At 34.9% G+C, this 14,680-nt stretch overlaps 1 protein-coding gene across 1 annotated transcript; it reads right to left on the bottom strand.

Moving 5' to 3' along the window:
* Positions 1-295: 295 nt before the first annotated feature.
* Positions 296-7,487, bottom strand: paqr7a (progestin and adipoQ receptor family member VII, a). The gene is made up of 2 exons (XM_039680434.2): positions 7,362-7,487; positions 296-4,610 (listed from the first exon to the last, which is right to left on the bottom strand). The coding sequence occupies exon 2, from the start codon at positions 4,514-4,516 to the stop codon at positions 3,458-3,460; it is 1,059 nt and encodes a 352-aa protein (XP_039536368.2). The 5' UTR covers positions 4,517-4,610; positions 7,362-7,487; the 3' UTR covers positions 296-3,457.
* Between the last annotated feature and the right edge of the window lie 7,193 nt (positions 7,488-14,680).

Raw genomic sequence — 14,680 nt, 5'->3', positions numbered from 1 at the left:
AGAGTTACATTTTTTAAAGTAATTCAATGCCATGTATGATATGACCCAAATACCCCAAGTAACAATTCTAAAAGAGGAAGTTCCTCCCTCAGATAAAGTTTATCAGTGTATTTGCTCCAATCCAGATGCAGCCCAGCTGCAGACATTTTACAGGAAAATGTCAACGGTTTCCTGTTTTTAATTTCTATATAGATCTGACTGTTTTCTGACCTTTCCACATTTATGCAAAAAAACTATTTTAAACTATAGCATTAAGATGACAGTTCGAATGAAAACACAAGAGGGCAGTACAGCGTCACTTTGAATGTTTAATCAAACCACATGACCATCTCCAAACAAGGTGGCCTTTCTTTCATAATGTTCTAGTCAGGCCCAAACCATTTGGAAAATATGAAAGCACTAACAGAACTTTTGAGAGAAATAGATTAAAAATGTGCAGAATGTGCAGAAAAATGTGCATTGTTTCATAATACAAATATTTTTTAAACAGTAACAGCAAAAGAAAACAGGACATGTTCTGTTAAGTTTAAGTTTACACAACTTAATACAATACAACACAATACGTAATACAATTCACTAAAAACACCGGTGAAAAATATCAATATAGAAAGAAAATCTCCTCATATTAACACAGTGCATGATTCCCAAATAATTCTGTATTTAATAGTAATTCAATCAACAATACACTTTCTTGTTCAATTATTGAACTAGGATAATGGTAACACGACAAGCAATTAAAATACAAAAAAATAGTTAGTTTTACCTTTTTATTTTGATATAAAAAAAATACTATCTCTGTCAAATCACAAAACCTCCAGCAGTTCCCTCATTAATCCTCAGGTTCTTTTGTTCATGAACACACATGAAGTGTAATTATGCGCTACCATTCAGGAATGTAACCACCATTTTTTGACCATTCTACATTTATACACTAATTTGGGAGGCATAAACAATGTAGAAGTAGGTTTGATACTTTTTAAGACTTTGCATGCTAATTCATATACTGTTAAAAGCACAGTGGTGTAAAGTATTTGAGTAAATGTAATCAGTTACTGTACTTCAGTATCTTTTGGGCTACTTTGTAGAATTACTCTCTACTTGACTATATTTTTGAATTTATATATATATATATATATATATATATATATATATATATATATTTATTTATTTAATTAGGCTCTGGTTTGTTTTACTGAAATGCAATAAAATAAGGGACCAGTAAGTGCATTAATGCTATCAAGAAAATCAGTGCACTGGCCATTCAAAACAAATACAAGCAATCTCAATAATACAGTACTACTGTTATCTGCTATGGACGTGTGTGATAAGAGTCACAAAGGTTCATCTAAAATGATTATTAAGGCACAGCAGTGATCATAATTGCATTGGGAATACTGTCCACATTTATTGGATATGCACTGTAGAAAAGTCTCATTATGACTGATTATTTAGACAGATTGTCATTTTTATACCACCCGATAACGTACAGGATTGATATTATAACATTCTTTGCTGTTGTTAAAAAAAATACTTTACTCAATCTCCAATTTAGAATCTAGTACCTCAAACATCAAGAAAATCAAAGCAATACCAAGTCTACAATTATAACTTATTACAATATATATTTAGATATGTGTGCTGGCCTCATTGGCATTTACTTTGCTGGCTGGTGTGAAACTGAAGTAAGATACACCACGCAATTTTTATTAAAGGTTAAGTTCACACAAAAAAAAACCTCACCCTCATGTTGTTCCAAACCTGTATTTCTTTCTTTTTGTATGTGAAATGAAAGTTATTTATCACCAAAATCTGTTTGGTTACCAACATTCTTCAGATATCTTCTTTTTTAGTTTCACAGAAAAACAAAACAAAAGAAAAACATACAGGTTCAGAACCATGTGAAGGAGAAAAAAAGATGGCAGAATTTTAACTTTTTGGTGAAATACCCCTTTAACAAAAACATATTTCAAAATACATTCAAGAATATTAAAGGCACCGAAAGATGCCAACCGATGGCAACACTTAGTCAGGTGTTGTCAGAGAAGTGTGTTACCCCTGTCGCCACCTGTTGGCATTGGTTGGCACTTATTTTCACCAGTTGAACAAGTTCAATCGTTGTTTGTCAGGTCGTGGAACATCTTAGAAGTGACATACTGTAATCTGGTGATTGTCCGCACACTTTGGCATCGGTCATGAAAGCAAGCATGATCCCTAACTTTAACACATCTGATTAGTTGATAGGAATGTTGTTACAGGACCAAAAAATATTGATCCAGGCACGTGCAGTGAGCTATGGAAGCTTGTTTCTGCCACTGAATAAAAATAAATAAATAATTAATTGCGACTTTTTATCAAAATTGCGAGATTGACAGAATTGTGAGAAATAAAGTCGCAATTGCGAGATATAAAGTTGCAATTGTGTGTTATAAAGTCAAAATTGCGAGATATAAAGTCAGAATTGCGAGATATAAAGTTGTAATTGCGTGTGATTAAGTCAGAATTGCGAGATATAAAGTCAGAATTGCGAGATATAAAGTTGCAATTGCGTGTTATAAAGTCAAAATTACGAGATATAAAGTCAGAATTGCAAGATATAAAGTTGCAATTGCGTGTTATAAATTCAAAATTGCGAGATAAAGTCAGAATTGCGAGATATAAAGTCAGAATTGCGAGATATAAAGTTGCAATTGCATGTTATAAATTCAAAATTGCGAGATAAAGTCAGAATTGCGAGATATAAAGTCAGAATTGCGAGATATAAAGTCAGAATTGCGAGATATAAAGTCAGAATTGCGAGATATAAAGTCAGAATTGCGAGATATAAAGTCAGAATTGCGAGATATAAAGTCAGAATTGCGAGATATAAAGTCAGAATTGCGAGATATAAAGTCAGAATTGCGAGATATAAAGTTGCAATTGCATGTTATAAATTCAAAATTGCGACTTTTTTTCTCACAATTCTGACTTTTTTTCTCACAATTGCAAGTTTACATCTTGCAATTCTGACTTTATATCACATAATTGCGAGTTTATATGTCGAAATTCTGACATCTTTTCTCTGAATTGTGAGATATAAACTGATCAGGCTAAAATCAGGCTAATTCTAAGGGGAAAAAAATACTTTTCCCCCCCTCAGAATAGTTTAAATCTCACAGTTCTGACTTTATATCACACAATTCTGATTTTATATCTCGCAATTCTGACTTTATAACACGCAATTCTCACTTTATATCTCGCAATTCTGACTTTACACCTCGCAATTATGAGAAATAAAGTCAGAATTGCGAGATGTAAATTCTGAGAAAAGATCGCAATTACTTTTATTTTTCATTCTGTGGCGGAAACAAGCTTCCATAGTTAGCTAATAGCTATATGTTCCTTCTTACATAAACCATGTCATCAGAAAATGCCCTTGTTTCCATCATTGCAGTAACGTGAACCTAACCATTCCTATTCTTTACTTAGTCTTCCCCCTGTCGTCGACCAATCTTTTGACTTTCTCCAACATAAACAAGGCTATTAGAGCAGACATGACAAATGTTAGAATAAAGAGCGAAAAGAAGAGCGCTGCCTCGCCGTCACCATGGAGACTCACATAGAAGTCTCTGCGGTTCATGTAGTCCAAAAATGAGGCGTGGATCTGGCAGAATGTGCACAGAGCGAGCAGTACATGAAACAATTGATGACCCTGACCTAAGAAGTCACACTGACCTGGGAACCAGCGCTCTGGAACAGGCTGAGTGAAGAAAAAAGCACTGGAAAGAAAGAACGCCACTTGGCCAAAGTGAAAGAGCAAAGCAGGGCTGGATCTGGACCACGAAGTAGAGCAGGTGATGATAAAACGATGGAAAACGGGACTGGTGTCCCAACTGTAGGCTACGGCCGAAGGCACCACTTGGCCTATTTTACGAACCCACGGAGGAAGGCTGTAATTGCGATACTTCCCGTAACAGCAGCCGAAGCAAGACAGGCAACACAAGATGCTGGCAATAGGCATGAAAACTCCTCGGACACACGCATGCCAGCTTTCCTCGATAGCGTAGTAGTAGTGTGCCACCGCGCTTCCATACTGATACAGCGACACACCTACGTAATCCAGGTAAAAGAAGGCATAATGGCAGAGTTCTGATTTTCCGGCCAACAGGTGGGCCACGGCGCTAAAGCTCATGTAGACTGCTGACGACAAGAGAAGGATGAGAAGTGGCCAGGAATGAGGATCGTTCACGAAATCTACGGTCTCCGATAACTGGACCGTTTTTACGAGGACCGCTAGCGCTCCGACTAGGTGCGTCCAAACATTTACAGTCTCGTTGTGCCGCTGTAAGAGCGACCGGAAGTAGAAGCGCCAGTTCTGGTGGAGCGCCCTGTAGCCGGAGTGAACGAAGCGCTCGCGGAAGAACTGTGGCACCTCCGTGTCGCACAGGGTGTCGGTCTTGGAAGGCAGGGCCTCGGAGAGCATCTGGGGAACTCGCCTCAACTGCTGCAGATTAATGAAGAGTCGGCCAATCTGCTCCATAACGATTGTTGCCACGGTGATCTCTGGAGTACCGGGGAATAGAAATTTACATCCCAGAATAGTCCAAACCAGAACCGACGACACACTGGCGTATCTGGGGTATAAAAAAACATTATCATTAGAGCCCGACTGATAGAGGATTATGAAGGCCGATATCGATACAAATATTTTTTTGGTTTTAAAATCCGATATATCGCTCGATATTTTTTTTTTTCCGAAACGCGCTTAACAAGAGTTCCTTAACATAAGTTATTTGTAGTTGCAGTAGGAATGTTGTTACAGAACCGGAAAAATATTGATCCAGGCACGTGCAGTGAGCTATGGAAGCTTGTTTCTGCCACTGAATAAAAATAAATAAATAATTAATTGCGACTTTTTATCAAAATTGCGAGATATGAAGTCAGAACTGTGAGAAATAAAGTCGCAATTGCGAGATATAAAGTCAGAATTGCGTGTTATAAAGTCAAAATTGCGAGATATAAAGTCAGAACTGCGAGATATAAAGTCAAAATTGAGAGATAAAGTCAAAATTGCGAGATAAAGTCAGAATTGCGAGATATAAAGTCAGAATTGTGAGATATAAAGTCAGAATTGCGAGATATAAAGTCAGAATTGCGAGATATAAAGTCAGAATTGCGAGACATAAAGTTGCAATTGCGTGTTATAAAGTCAAAATTGCGAGATATAGTCGCAATTCTGGAAAAAAAAACAGAATTGCGACTTTTTATCTCACAATTCTGACTTTTTTCTCACAACTGCGAGTTTACATCTTGCAATTCTGACTTTATAACACATAATTGCGAGCTTACGTCGAAATTCTGACATCTTTTCTCAGAATTGTGAGATATAAACTTGCAATTGCGAATTATCAGGCTAAAAAATACTAAACCCCCACCCCCCCCCCCCCCGCCTCAGAATAGTTTAAATCTCATAATTCTGACTTTATATCTCGCAATTCTGACTTTATATCTCGTAATTGCGACTTTAAATCTCATAATTCTGACTTTACACCTCGCAATTATGAGATATAAAGTCAGAATTGCGAGATATAAAGTCAGAATTGTGAGATATTTATGAGTTTTGACTAAAATATTATGATCATGCATTTTAAAAAGAAACTCGTTTCTTTTATTGTCGCAACAGAACAGACTGATGATAGTGGCATTAGCTAGCTTTTTGATTAGCTATAGTCTATGATGAGCCATAATTTAGCGATGGATTACGTCATACTGCAAATTAATTGTAAAACATACATTTTCAATATAACAGGCCGAGGAGAGATGATACGTCTCATTGCTATAACTGTCAAGCACTATTAAAGAAATACTTCAGTCACATTGTCAAAAGTTAAAAGTCGGTCGACTACACTGTAACAACGTAACGTAATTATTACTAGCTAATTCCGCTTCACTCTCGGCTTATTTAACAGCAGCAAAACTGGACATGATAGTCACAAATTTTTTCATGCTTATTTGAGTTAAGAGAACTGATGGGGATGTTCTTTTAATTGTTATTCAAGCGATGTATGTCTCGTGACCAACTCAACGAGTGTAGAGCGCCCTCTGGTGGACAAACTATACAACTGCAACACTCATGAAATGGCTCAAGCGTGTTTTGGTCCGTTTTTATTTTTTAAATATTCATTTATCGGCCATTATAACTGCCGATACCGATAGTTTGGAAAATGCCTAATATCGGCCGATATATCGGTCTGGCTCTAATTATCATAATTTACAGAAAAATAACATGAAATAAACACTGGTCCTCTGAACTCCTCAACCTCCCCCAGCTCCACCCATCTAGATCTGCTATGGGATTTTTATTATTATCCGTGTATCTAATGGCAGAACATCCGCAGCCTGCATGGTAGATAGTCCACCAAGACCAAATATATTAACACTGTTAGATCCCTTAACTTGATAAAAATATTTTGAAAGAAGTCATGGTGAAATAAAGGCACACAGGAAACCACAATTGTGACACCCAAACCCTCTCAGTTTCTATAGTCGAAGAGCTAAGGGGTTTGGTGAAAGGAAACATCTCATAGAGTTTAAAGCTCTTATTAAGAGTAAGTGACGTTTTAAATTCATCCAAAAGTGAATATAACGCCGTTTGCTCATCATCAAGTTGTTCAGAACAAAACAAGAGGAAGTTTGTTAAGGCTAATTATTTCTATAAAATAAAATCATAGTCTGTTAAGCAGTGAAAAGATAGCACATTTGATTTGAGTACTTTATGTCAACATTGTAACAATTTTGACTCACAACACAAAATTGTATTTATCAAAAACATTTTAATCTGGAAAAACTCTAAAAATTTCACGCACACACAGTTTATGTGCAGTATTGTAGCAACTTTACAGAACCCATTGATTAATTTACATAAGAGTCTGTGATTAAATTGCAGTAAATAGTATTAAACCTAAAAGAAAACTAAAATGAATAATAAGTCTACAAGTCTGTACATGTCCAGCTCCTAAATAAAATCCTAAAGTGAAAAAAACAACATTTGGCAGTAAATGGTATTTCCATAATCTAACGAATAGATAAGACCTGGCGGCATTAGCAACAGGTAGTCAACAAAACTGACCAGAGTCTCTTCATTTTAATGGAAATCATTTAATAGGCTATAATCGTGAGTTCTTGCGGTGGTAATTCCAGCATTTCGTTCATGTGCGGAAAAAGAGGCCGAATTTACTGTCACAAACGGTGTGTTATATTATTAGGCTATGTCCTAAATGTTCTAAATCTTCTCTCGGTGAGTGTAACGTTAATCACAAACAATCGCACAGCACCTCCTAACACGAACAGAGAATAGAAAAGCGCAGATGAATGTATGTATTTACCTTCTTAGGTGTCTTCCGCAAATCTGGCACCGCAAATAATTTCCCGAGTGGATGGATATTAAGAGACTGTTTTCTTCCTCATATATTTCTCACTGGCCACGCCTTTGTGTCGACGGCGCTGCGAGATATGCGACGGAACAAACCCCTTTTAGTCAGAAAACATGTTTCTTGACATTGCTGTGATAATCTGTCCTGAAACGATTGTTTTGATGACACATAATATAAAAAAATAAAATAAAACAATAAAACAACGTAAGTTAGCATTGCAGAGTAGATAGTTGTTTATTTAGGCTACTGTTCATTCTGTGCTCTAGTTTTAGTAGGCCTGTCTCTTCAGAAGATCAATTCAAAGTTTAGGGAGAGCGGGGCACAACGTAAGATTTTTTGACTTTGTCAATTTGTGTAAATCTACTTAGGGTTTAAAGTATTTTTCCCCCCACATAAATTTCCCACATGTCTAGTAGGCCTACAATTATGTGGTTTTGATTTTGTTAATACGGTGTATACTTTTTTCTTGATTTACCCTGAAAGAATGGAAATGAAATGTGACAACATGCCCCATAGGTGGGGTATTTTTATTTATTTATTATTATTATTGATAACAATATCTGGTACAAACATTAAAAACCATCAATATAAAATCAAGCAATTGTACAGACAATACCATACCAAAGACAAAGAACAAAAACAAGAAAAGAAACAAAAAACAAAACAAAAACAACAACGTAAATGAAAGAGGAAAAATAATAAGGATATTAAGAGGAATTGGGGAATAGGTCGAGATAAAAGTTTTCTATTCTTCTTGTTCTTTACAAGTTTGTGTGATTTAATAAATATATTAAGTTCCAAAATAAAATGCTTAAAACATGGAAGACTTATTAAATTTCTGCTTGTGTATAAAGAACTTAGCATATAAGATTATAAAGTTTAAGACAAACTCCAGGGTGCCATCTTGTGGGAAACAAGAGTAGCAGATAATATCTTTCAGGGTGCCATAGGTGGGGTACATTGTAACATGTGAGGGGCACAGTGACATCATCATATGACAGCTTAAAATGCTATCTGATCTAATCAAAAACATAAGTCAAACCAAAATATTTTCTTAATAAAATACAATTATTAACTTTTCCATATAAAATAATGGCATTTTTTTAATAATTAAAATACTCATTTTTGAGTTTGACAACAAACACACCGGAAAACACAGCTATACAGCATAGTTCAAAACAAAATAATAATTAATAATTTCTGAACATTGACTATCAGTCTTTATTTACATGTTTCTCTTGTTTTCTCAATAGAATTCATAAAAGTATAGAATATAATAGCATATTTCTAGGGGCACAACGTTACGTAACACTTTTTGACTTTGTTAATTTGTGTAAATCTACTTAGGGTTTAGAGTATTTTTTCCCCCCACATTAATTTCCCACATGTCTAGAACTATTATGTGGTTTTGATTTATTAATACAGTGTATACTTTTTTCTTGATTTACCCTGAAAGAATGGAAGTGAAATGTGACAACATGCCCCATAGGTGGGGTGCATTGTAACATGTGAGGGGCACAGTGACATCATCATATGACAGCTTAAAATGCTATCTGATCTAATCAAAAACATATACAAGTCAAACCAAAAGATTTTCTTAATAAAATACAATTATTAACTTTTTTATATAAAATAATGGCATTTTTTAATAATTAAAAATATACACATTTTTCTAAATAATAATTAATAATTTCTGAACATTGACTCTCAGTCTTTATTTACATGTTTCTCTTGTTTTCTCAATAGAATTCATATTTCTAATAGGGGCACATTGTAACGCAGTGTGACAACATGCCCCGCCTCCACAACTGGGGTTTAAACCCTGCTAGTGTCTTCTGCTAGTTAGCGAAGCATTAAAGAACTATATCAACTGTTAAACAACAGATAGGAGATTAAAATAATATCAGATATCAAATATCAATATCAACTTTTCAACCTTCATAATATATTTCCAAGTCTCTTGCGATGATACATCGACTTACAATAGGTTGAATGACACGTCTGCCATAGCCAACCTCCTCCTACAGTGTTGTTCAGGGCTATCAAGGGTGTCAACAAATGCGCATGCTGACAGAGTTTATGACAGAAGTAGAGGACAATACTGTTTCCCACCTGTAGGGGGACCCCCGAGAACATAAACTCCCTGGTGTTACTTTAAACGAAAAGGGAGGCAGTTTTCCCACAAGCTGGAAAGTCTTATTCAAATAAAGCGACTCTATAGTGTGTTTGATGGATATTGTTATTTTTGGACCTGATTTTGTGAATGTGTGCAGTCTAAGCAGGTCTATTATAAGTCAAACATGAAATCAGCATTTCTTAAAGCAACACTAAGTAAGATTTCACCCCCCCCTGACTTTGCATATCATGATTTGGATCCTAAATACCTCAAGAAAAGAATCAAGTGTTATTTTGCTGGTTATTGAAGCCAATCCTGGCTTAAAGCTAGAGAACGGCGTGTGCTCAGCCATTACAGAAATACTTTTCTTTGCTTTGGTTCAACTCAATTATTTATAATACAAATTTGAGTATATTTGCCTCTTAAAACATTTCTGTCATTCTCCCAATGAAGACTTTTCATTGATCTTTTGAATTGAAAGTCTTTTAACATAGCAGTGAGATCAAAGCTTCTTCCACAGTCCAGAAAATAGACCACATATAGACCACAATATAAATAGATCTTTATATAGACTACAAATGTATGATTTATATGTAAAAATGAATGATTTAAATGTTTAGTATTTAAAGATTTATTTGCTTTTTAATTTTTCCTGCTATTGATTTTGTAACGTCAAGGAAAGGGAAGCTTTAATTTCTCCCTCCTGGCGTTGAAGGAACGACTGAATGTTTTATTGAGGTGCTTATGAGTGTATGTATGCCGTATGATTTATTTTGTTGCGGTCTCAATGACATGTAAGTGGCCCCTGGGTCTCACCAGCCAACAGAAACAATTTAACAGACAGTAATGATATACTCATCATCATATGCGGACACTGACAGACCCTCTCAAGAGCTCAGATGACTGCACTGCATCTCTCGCTCTCTCACATACAGTAAAAATAGATTTTTCTAATCGACTAATCATAAATACTGGAGTGAAAGTGGTGTGAGAAAGACAGACTTTATTGATCCAAAAGGAGAAATTCAGATGCAAAATGACCAACATCAAAATCCATAAAAAACTACGGAGGCGTATTGCATTCACTTGAAGAAAAAAAAATCTACTCTGTTTTTCTGAATTAACGAGTTAATTTTTAATGTGAAAAATGTTTTTTGCTGTTTTTCTGAATTAATGAGTTAATTTTTCATGAGAAAAAAAGTTTTTGCTGTTTTTCTGAATTAACGAGTTAATTTTTCATGAGAAAATTTTTTTTGCTCTGTTTTTCTGAATTAACGAGTTAATTTTTCTGTTTTTCTGAATTAACGAGTTAATTTTTCATGAGAAAAAAAATTTTGCTCTGTTTTTCTGAATTAACGAGTTAATTTTTCTGTTTTTCTAAATTAACGAGTTAATTTTTCATGAGAAAAAAAAATTTGCTCTGTTTTTCTGAATTAACAAGTTAATTTTTCTGTTTTTCTGAATTAACGAGTTAATTTTTCATGAGAAAAAAAATTTTGCTCTGTTTTTCTGAATAAATGAGTTAATTTTTCATGAGAAAAAAAGTTTTTGCTCTGTTTTTCTGAATTAATGAGTTAATTTTTCATGAGAAAAAAAGTTTTTGCTCTGTTTTTCTGAATTAACGAGTTAATTTTTCTGTTTTTCTGAATTAACGAGTTAATTTGGAAAAACAGAGCAAAATTTTTTTTCTCATGAAAAATTAACTCGTTAATTCAGAAAAACAGAGCAAAAAATAAATTTCTCATGAAAAATTAACTCGTTAATTCAGAAAAACAGAGCAAAAAAAAATTTCTCATGAAAAATTAACTCGTTAATTCAGAAAAACAGAGCAAAAAAAATTCTCATGAAAAATGAACTCGTTAATTCAGAAAAACAGAGTAGATTTTTTTTCTTCAAGTGAATGCAATACGCAGAAAATGTATTCAGGCTAGATACAAGCCAACAAGAGATGGCTATAATGTCACATTTTGACAGACTACATAGATACTAAACTTACAGAATCACACATCCAAATTATATGCATCCTCAACCAGTTTGTTAACCATAATTTATCATAATAAACCAAATGAACTAATCAAAATCTTCTAATACTTTGCAAGAGATTAATCGAGAAATAACCAATTCTCTACAAATTACGCTATGCTCGTGTCTGACTCCTCGCTCAGTCTGCCTAGCTTTCTGCTTCTTGGATGCCGGCTTATAGGCAATATGACTATGACTACATTTCAAATCAATAAACATGAAACAAGTCCTAAACAGATGTGACAGTGTGTAAATAAATGAAGTGAGTGTTGCTAGTGACACTGGAAGAATGTGTCCATGCAGAAAGTGTCCTTGTACAATGTCAGATACTCCTCACTGTGAGAACCTGCAGCGGTAACGTGGGCAGACGACACATGAGGAGACATTATTCTGTTTGATGGCAACTGTAGAGAAATAAACCACGGTGTGGAGGAGGTGGTGTCTTACAAAGTCGTTTCAGGTTTAATTTAAAAAAAGGAACTATCCATCGTTATACAAGCATATCTGTTCCAAAACCTGGTGAACTGCCTACCTATAGACAGAATTTGGGGATAGCACACACATTAGACAACAAGACAGCTCACTGGGTTCTGCAATAGAGCTTGACAACACTCACCTAAGTATGAAGAATAGAGATTTCCAATCCCATTACTGAACCTCTCCGTGTTTGCCTCACACTGAACTCACTGGAATCTGCTCAGTTATGGAGTGATGAAGAAGTGCAGAAATACCATCTTTATCTTCTTTTGTTCTTTCTTATAAATCCATGTTTGGTTTTATTATGCAGGCTAGTGGTCAAGGGCACATTTTGAAGTGGATTCACATTACGTTACATTTAGTTACTGTAGTTATTGCAATAAACTGTGCATATTTACCCAGAACTACCCCCAAACCATTTTGGCATCTCCCGCTTGTCATCCACTCAAAACGTAACGCTACGTCAGTTTTCAAAACTTTGGGATGTCAAAAAGTTTCTAATGGCATTTCGACTTTAATCTCGAAACATTTCGACTTTCATCTCGAAACATTTCGACTTTGATCTCGTAACATTTCGACTTTAATCTCGAAACATTTCGACTTTAATCTCGTAACCTTTCGACTTTAATCAAAAAATATTTTGAATTTAATTTCGAAACATTTCGACTTTCATCTCGAAACATTTCGACTTTAATCTCGAAACATTTCGAATTTAATCTCGAAACAATTCGACTTTCATCTCGAAACATTTCGTCTTTCATCTCGAAACATTTCGTCTTTCATCTCAAAACATTTCGACTTTAATCTCGAAACATTTCGACTTTAATCTCGTAACATTTCGACTTTAATCTCGTAACATTTCGACTTTAATCTCGAAACATTTCGACTTTAATCTCGTAAAATTTCGACTTTAATCTAAAAATATTTTGAATTTAATTTCGAAACATTTCGACTTTCATCTCGAAACATTTCGACTTTAATCTCGAAACATTTCGTCTTTCATCTCGAAACACTTCGACTTTAATCTCGTAACATTTCGACTTTAATCTCGAAACGTTTCGAATTTAATCTCGTAACGTTTCGACTTTAATCTCGAAACGTTTCGACTTTAATCTCGAAACGTTTCGACTTTAATCTCGAAACGTTTCGACTTTAATCTCGAAACGTTCATCTAGCACCGTTTGTTCCATGGACAATAATACCTCAATTGAAACAGCTAGTTCTAGAAGTGTGCCATCACTTTTCTAAATGATCAGCTATTTATTGACTTTGGCCTCATATTATATTACGCTTGGCCTGTCAATGTTTTATGAAAGCAAATGCTTTATGATCTCTCTGCAAGCAATGTCTCACACTTTAAACATAATGAATTCATAGTTATTATATACTATGAATGGATTCATAGTATATAATAAAAAAAAATAAAAATAAATGGTTTGTTCAAAAAGAGTTTACAGTTTGAATGTTCTTGTTTGCTTGTAAAAGTCACACACAATGATATTCAAACTAAAATAAAAGCCTTTTAAAAGTATGTAACGCACATCATCATTGTCATTGGACACACTGTTTGTAGTTCCATCCGTGATGTTGCAGAAATAGAAACCAGTCCAAAAATAAAATCCCTCGTCACACATCACATTTCACCTTCACAGCGGGTTAAGCCAAAACTCTGATTAACATGGAAAAGATAGCTTTTATCGTGATAATAATAGCATCCAGTGATGTTTGGGGTTATTTTAGGTACTTTGTTTTGCATCATGTAAACTGTAAAGAAGGGCTTATATTCCTTTATCACAACCTTTCTATAACATCGTATTGGAGCTGTAACAGACATCCAGCTGTGGTTGAGGACACACAGACAGCTCAGAGTCATTGCAATCTGGTTAAGGTGCTTTTCATGAAGGGCTTTGTGGTGCCATTACTCAATAGGCTCAGCGGGTCTTGATCTGCCTCACTGCCTTAAGGTGACTTCTCCTAAAGCACTGAATCTTGGCACATAATGATGACATCACAGACCTCAACACTTGCTCCCATGTGTGTCATTAACCTCTCTCCAGACATGCGACTTCTAATGTACTGTATTCTTCTAGAGACACAGATGTTATAACATTGGGGTGCATCTGTGGCCTGTGGGCAGAAGTGCACTGAGGCTGCCAACAATGTTTCCAGGTTTGATAGATCACATCATTAACACTGATGTAACTGTGTGCACGGACATAGCAAAGACACTGACATAGCTTTTTTTGTGGCATTTATATTATATTTCATTATTTTCATCTCTTCTAGTATTTTTATTCTTGTACTGCATTTTATCAAAAAGCCCTTATTGTTTTGTATTGCTCGTGTATTGTATTGCATGTATTGCATTTTACTAAAAAAGCCCGTCTAGGGACTAATGTTGTAAATTAGCTTTGGCTAAAAACATTGATACATGCATCAGATCACTGTCAAAGTGTATCTATGTTATCTGTATCTGTCCCTATCTAAATAAACTATGATAATAATAATAATAATAATAAAAGTCATGATTACAGTTTATGCTGGATCTAGCTTTACATACAGTATATACTCTTAAAAGTAAAGGTTTCTTTAGATTCAGGCTCAAATTAATAAGGTAGTACCTGTCATTACTGCTTTGGGAGCTGACGTTCCAAAT

Source organism: Pimephales promelas, chromosome 18 (genome assembly GCF_988280905.1).
Source record: "Pimephales promelas chromosome 18, fPimPro1.hap1.1, whole genome shotgun sequence".
Classification (NCBI taxonomy): Eukaryota; Metazoa; Chordata; class Actinopteri; order Cypriniformes; family Leuciscidae; genus Pimephales; species Pimephales promelas.
Note: the sequence above shows the minus strand (reverse complement) of the source record. Positions and strands in the feature narration are given on the sequence as shown.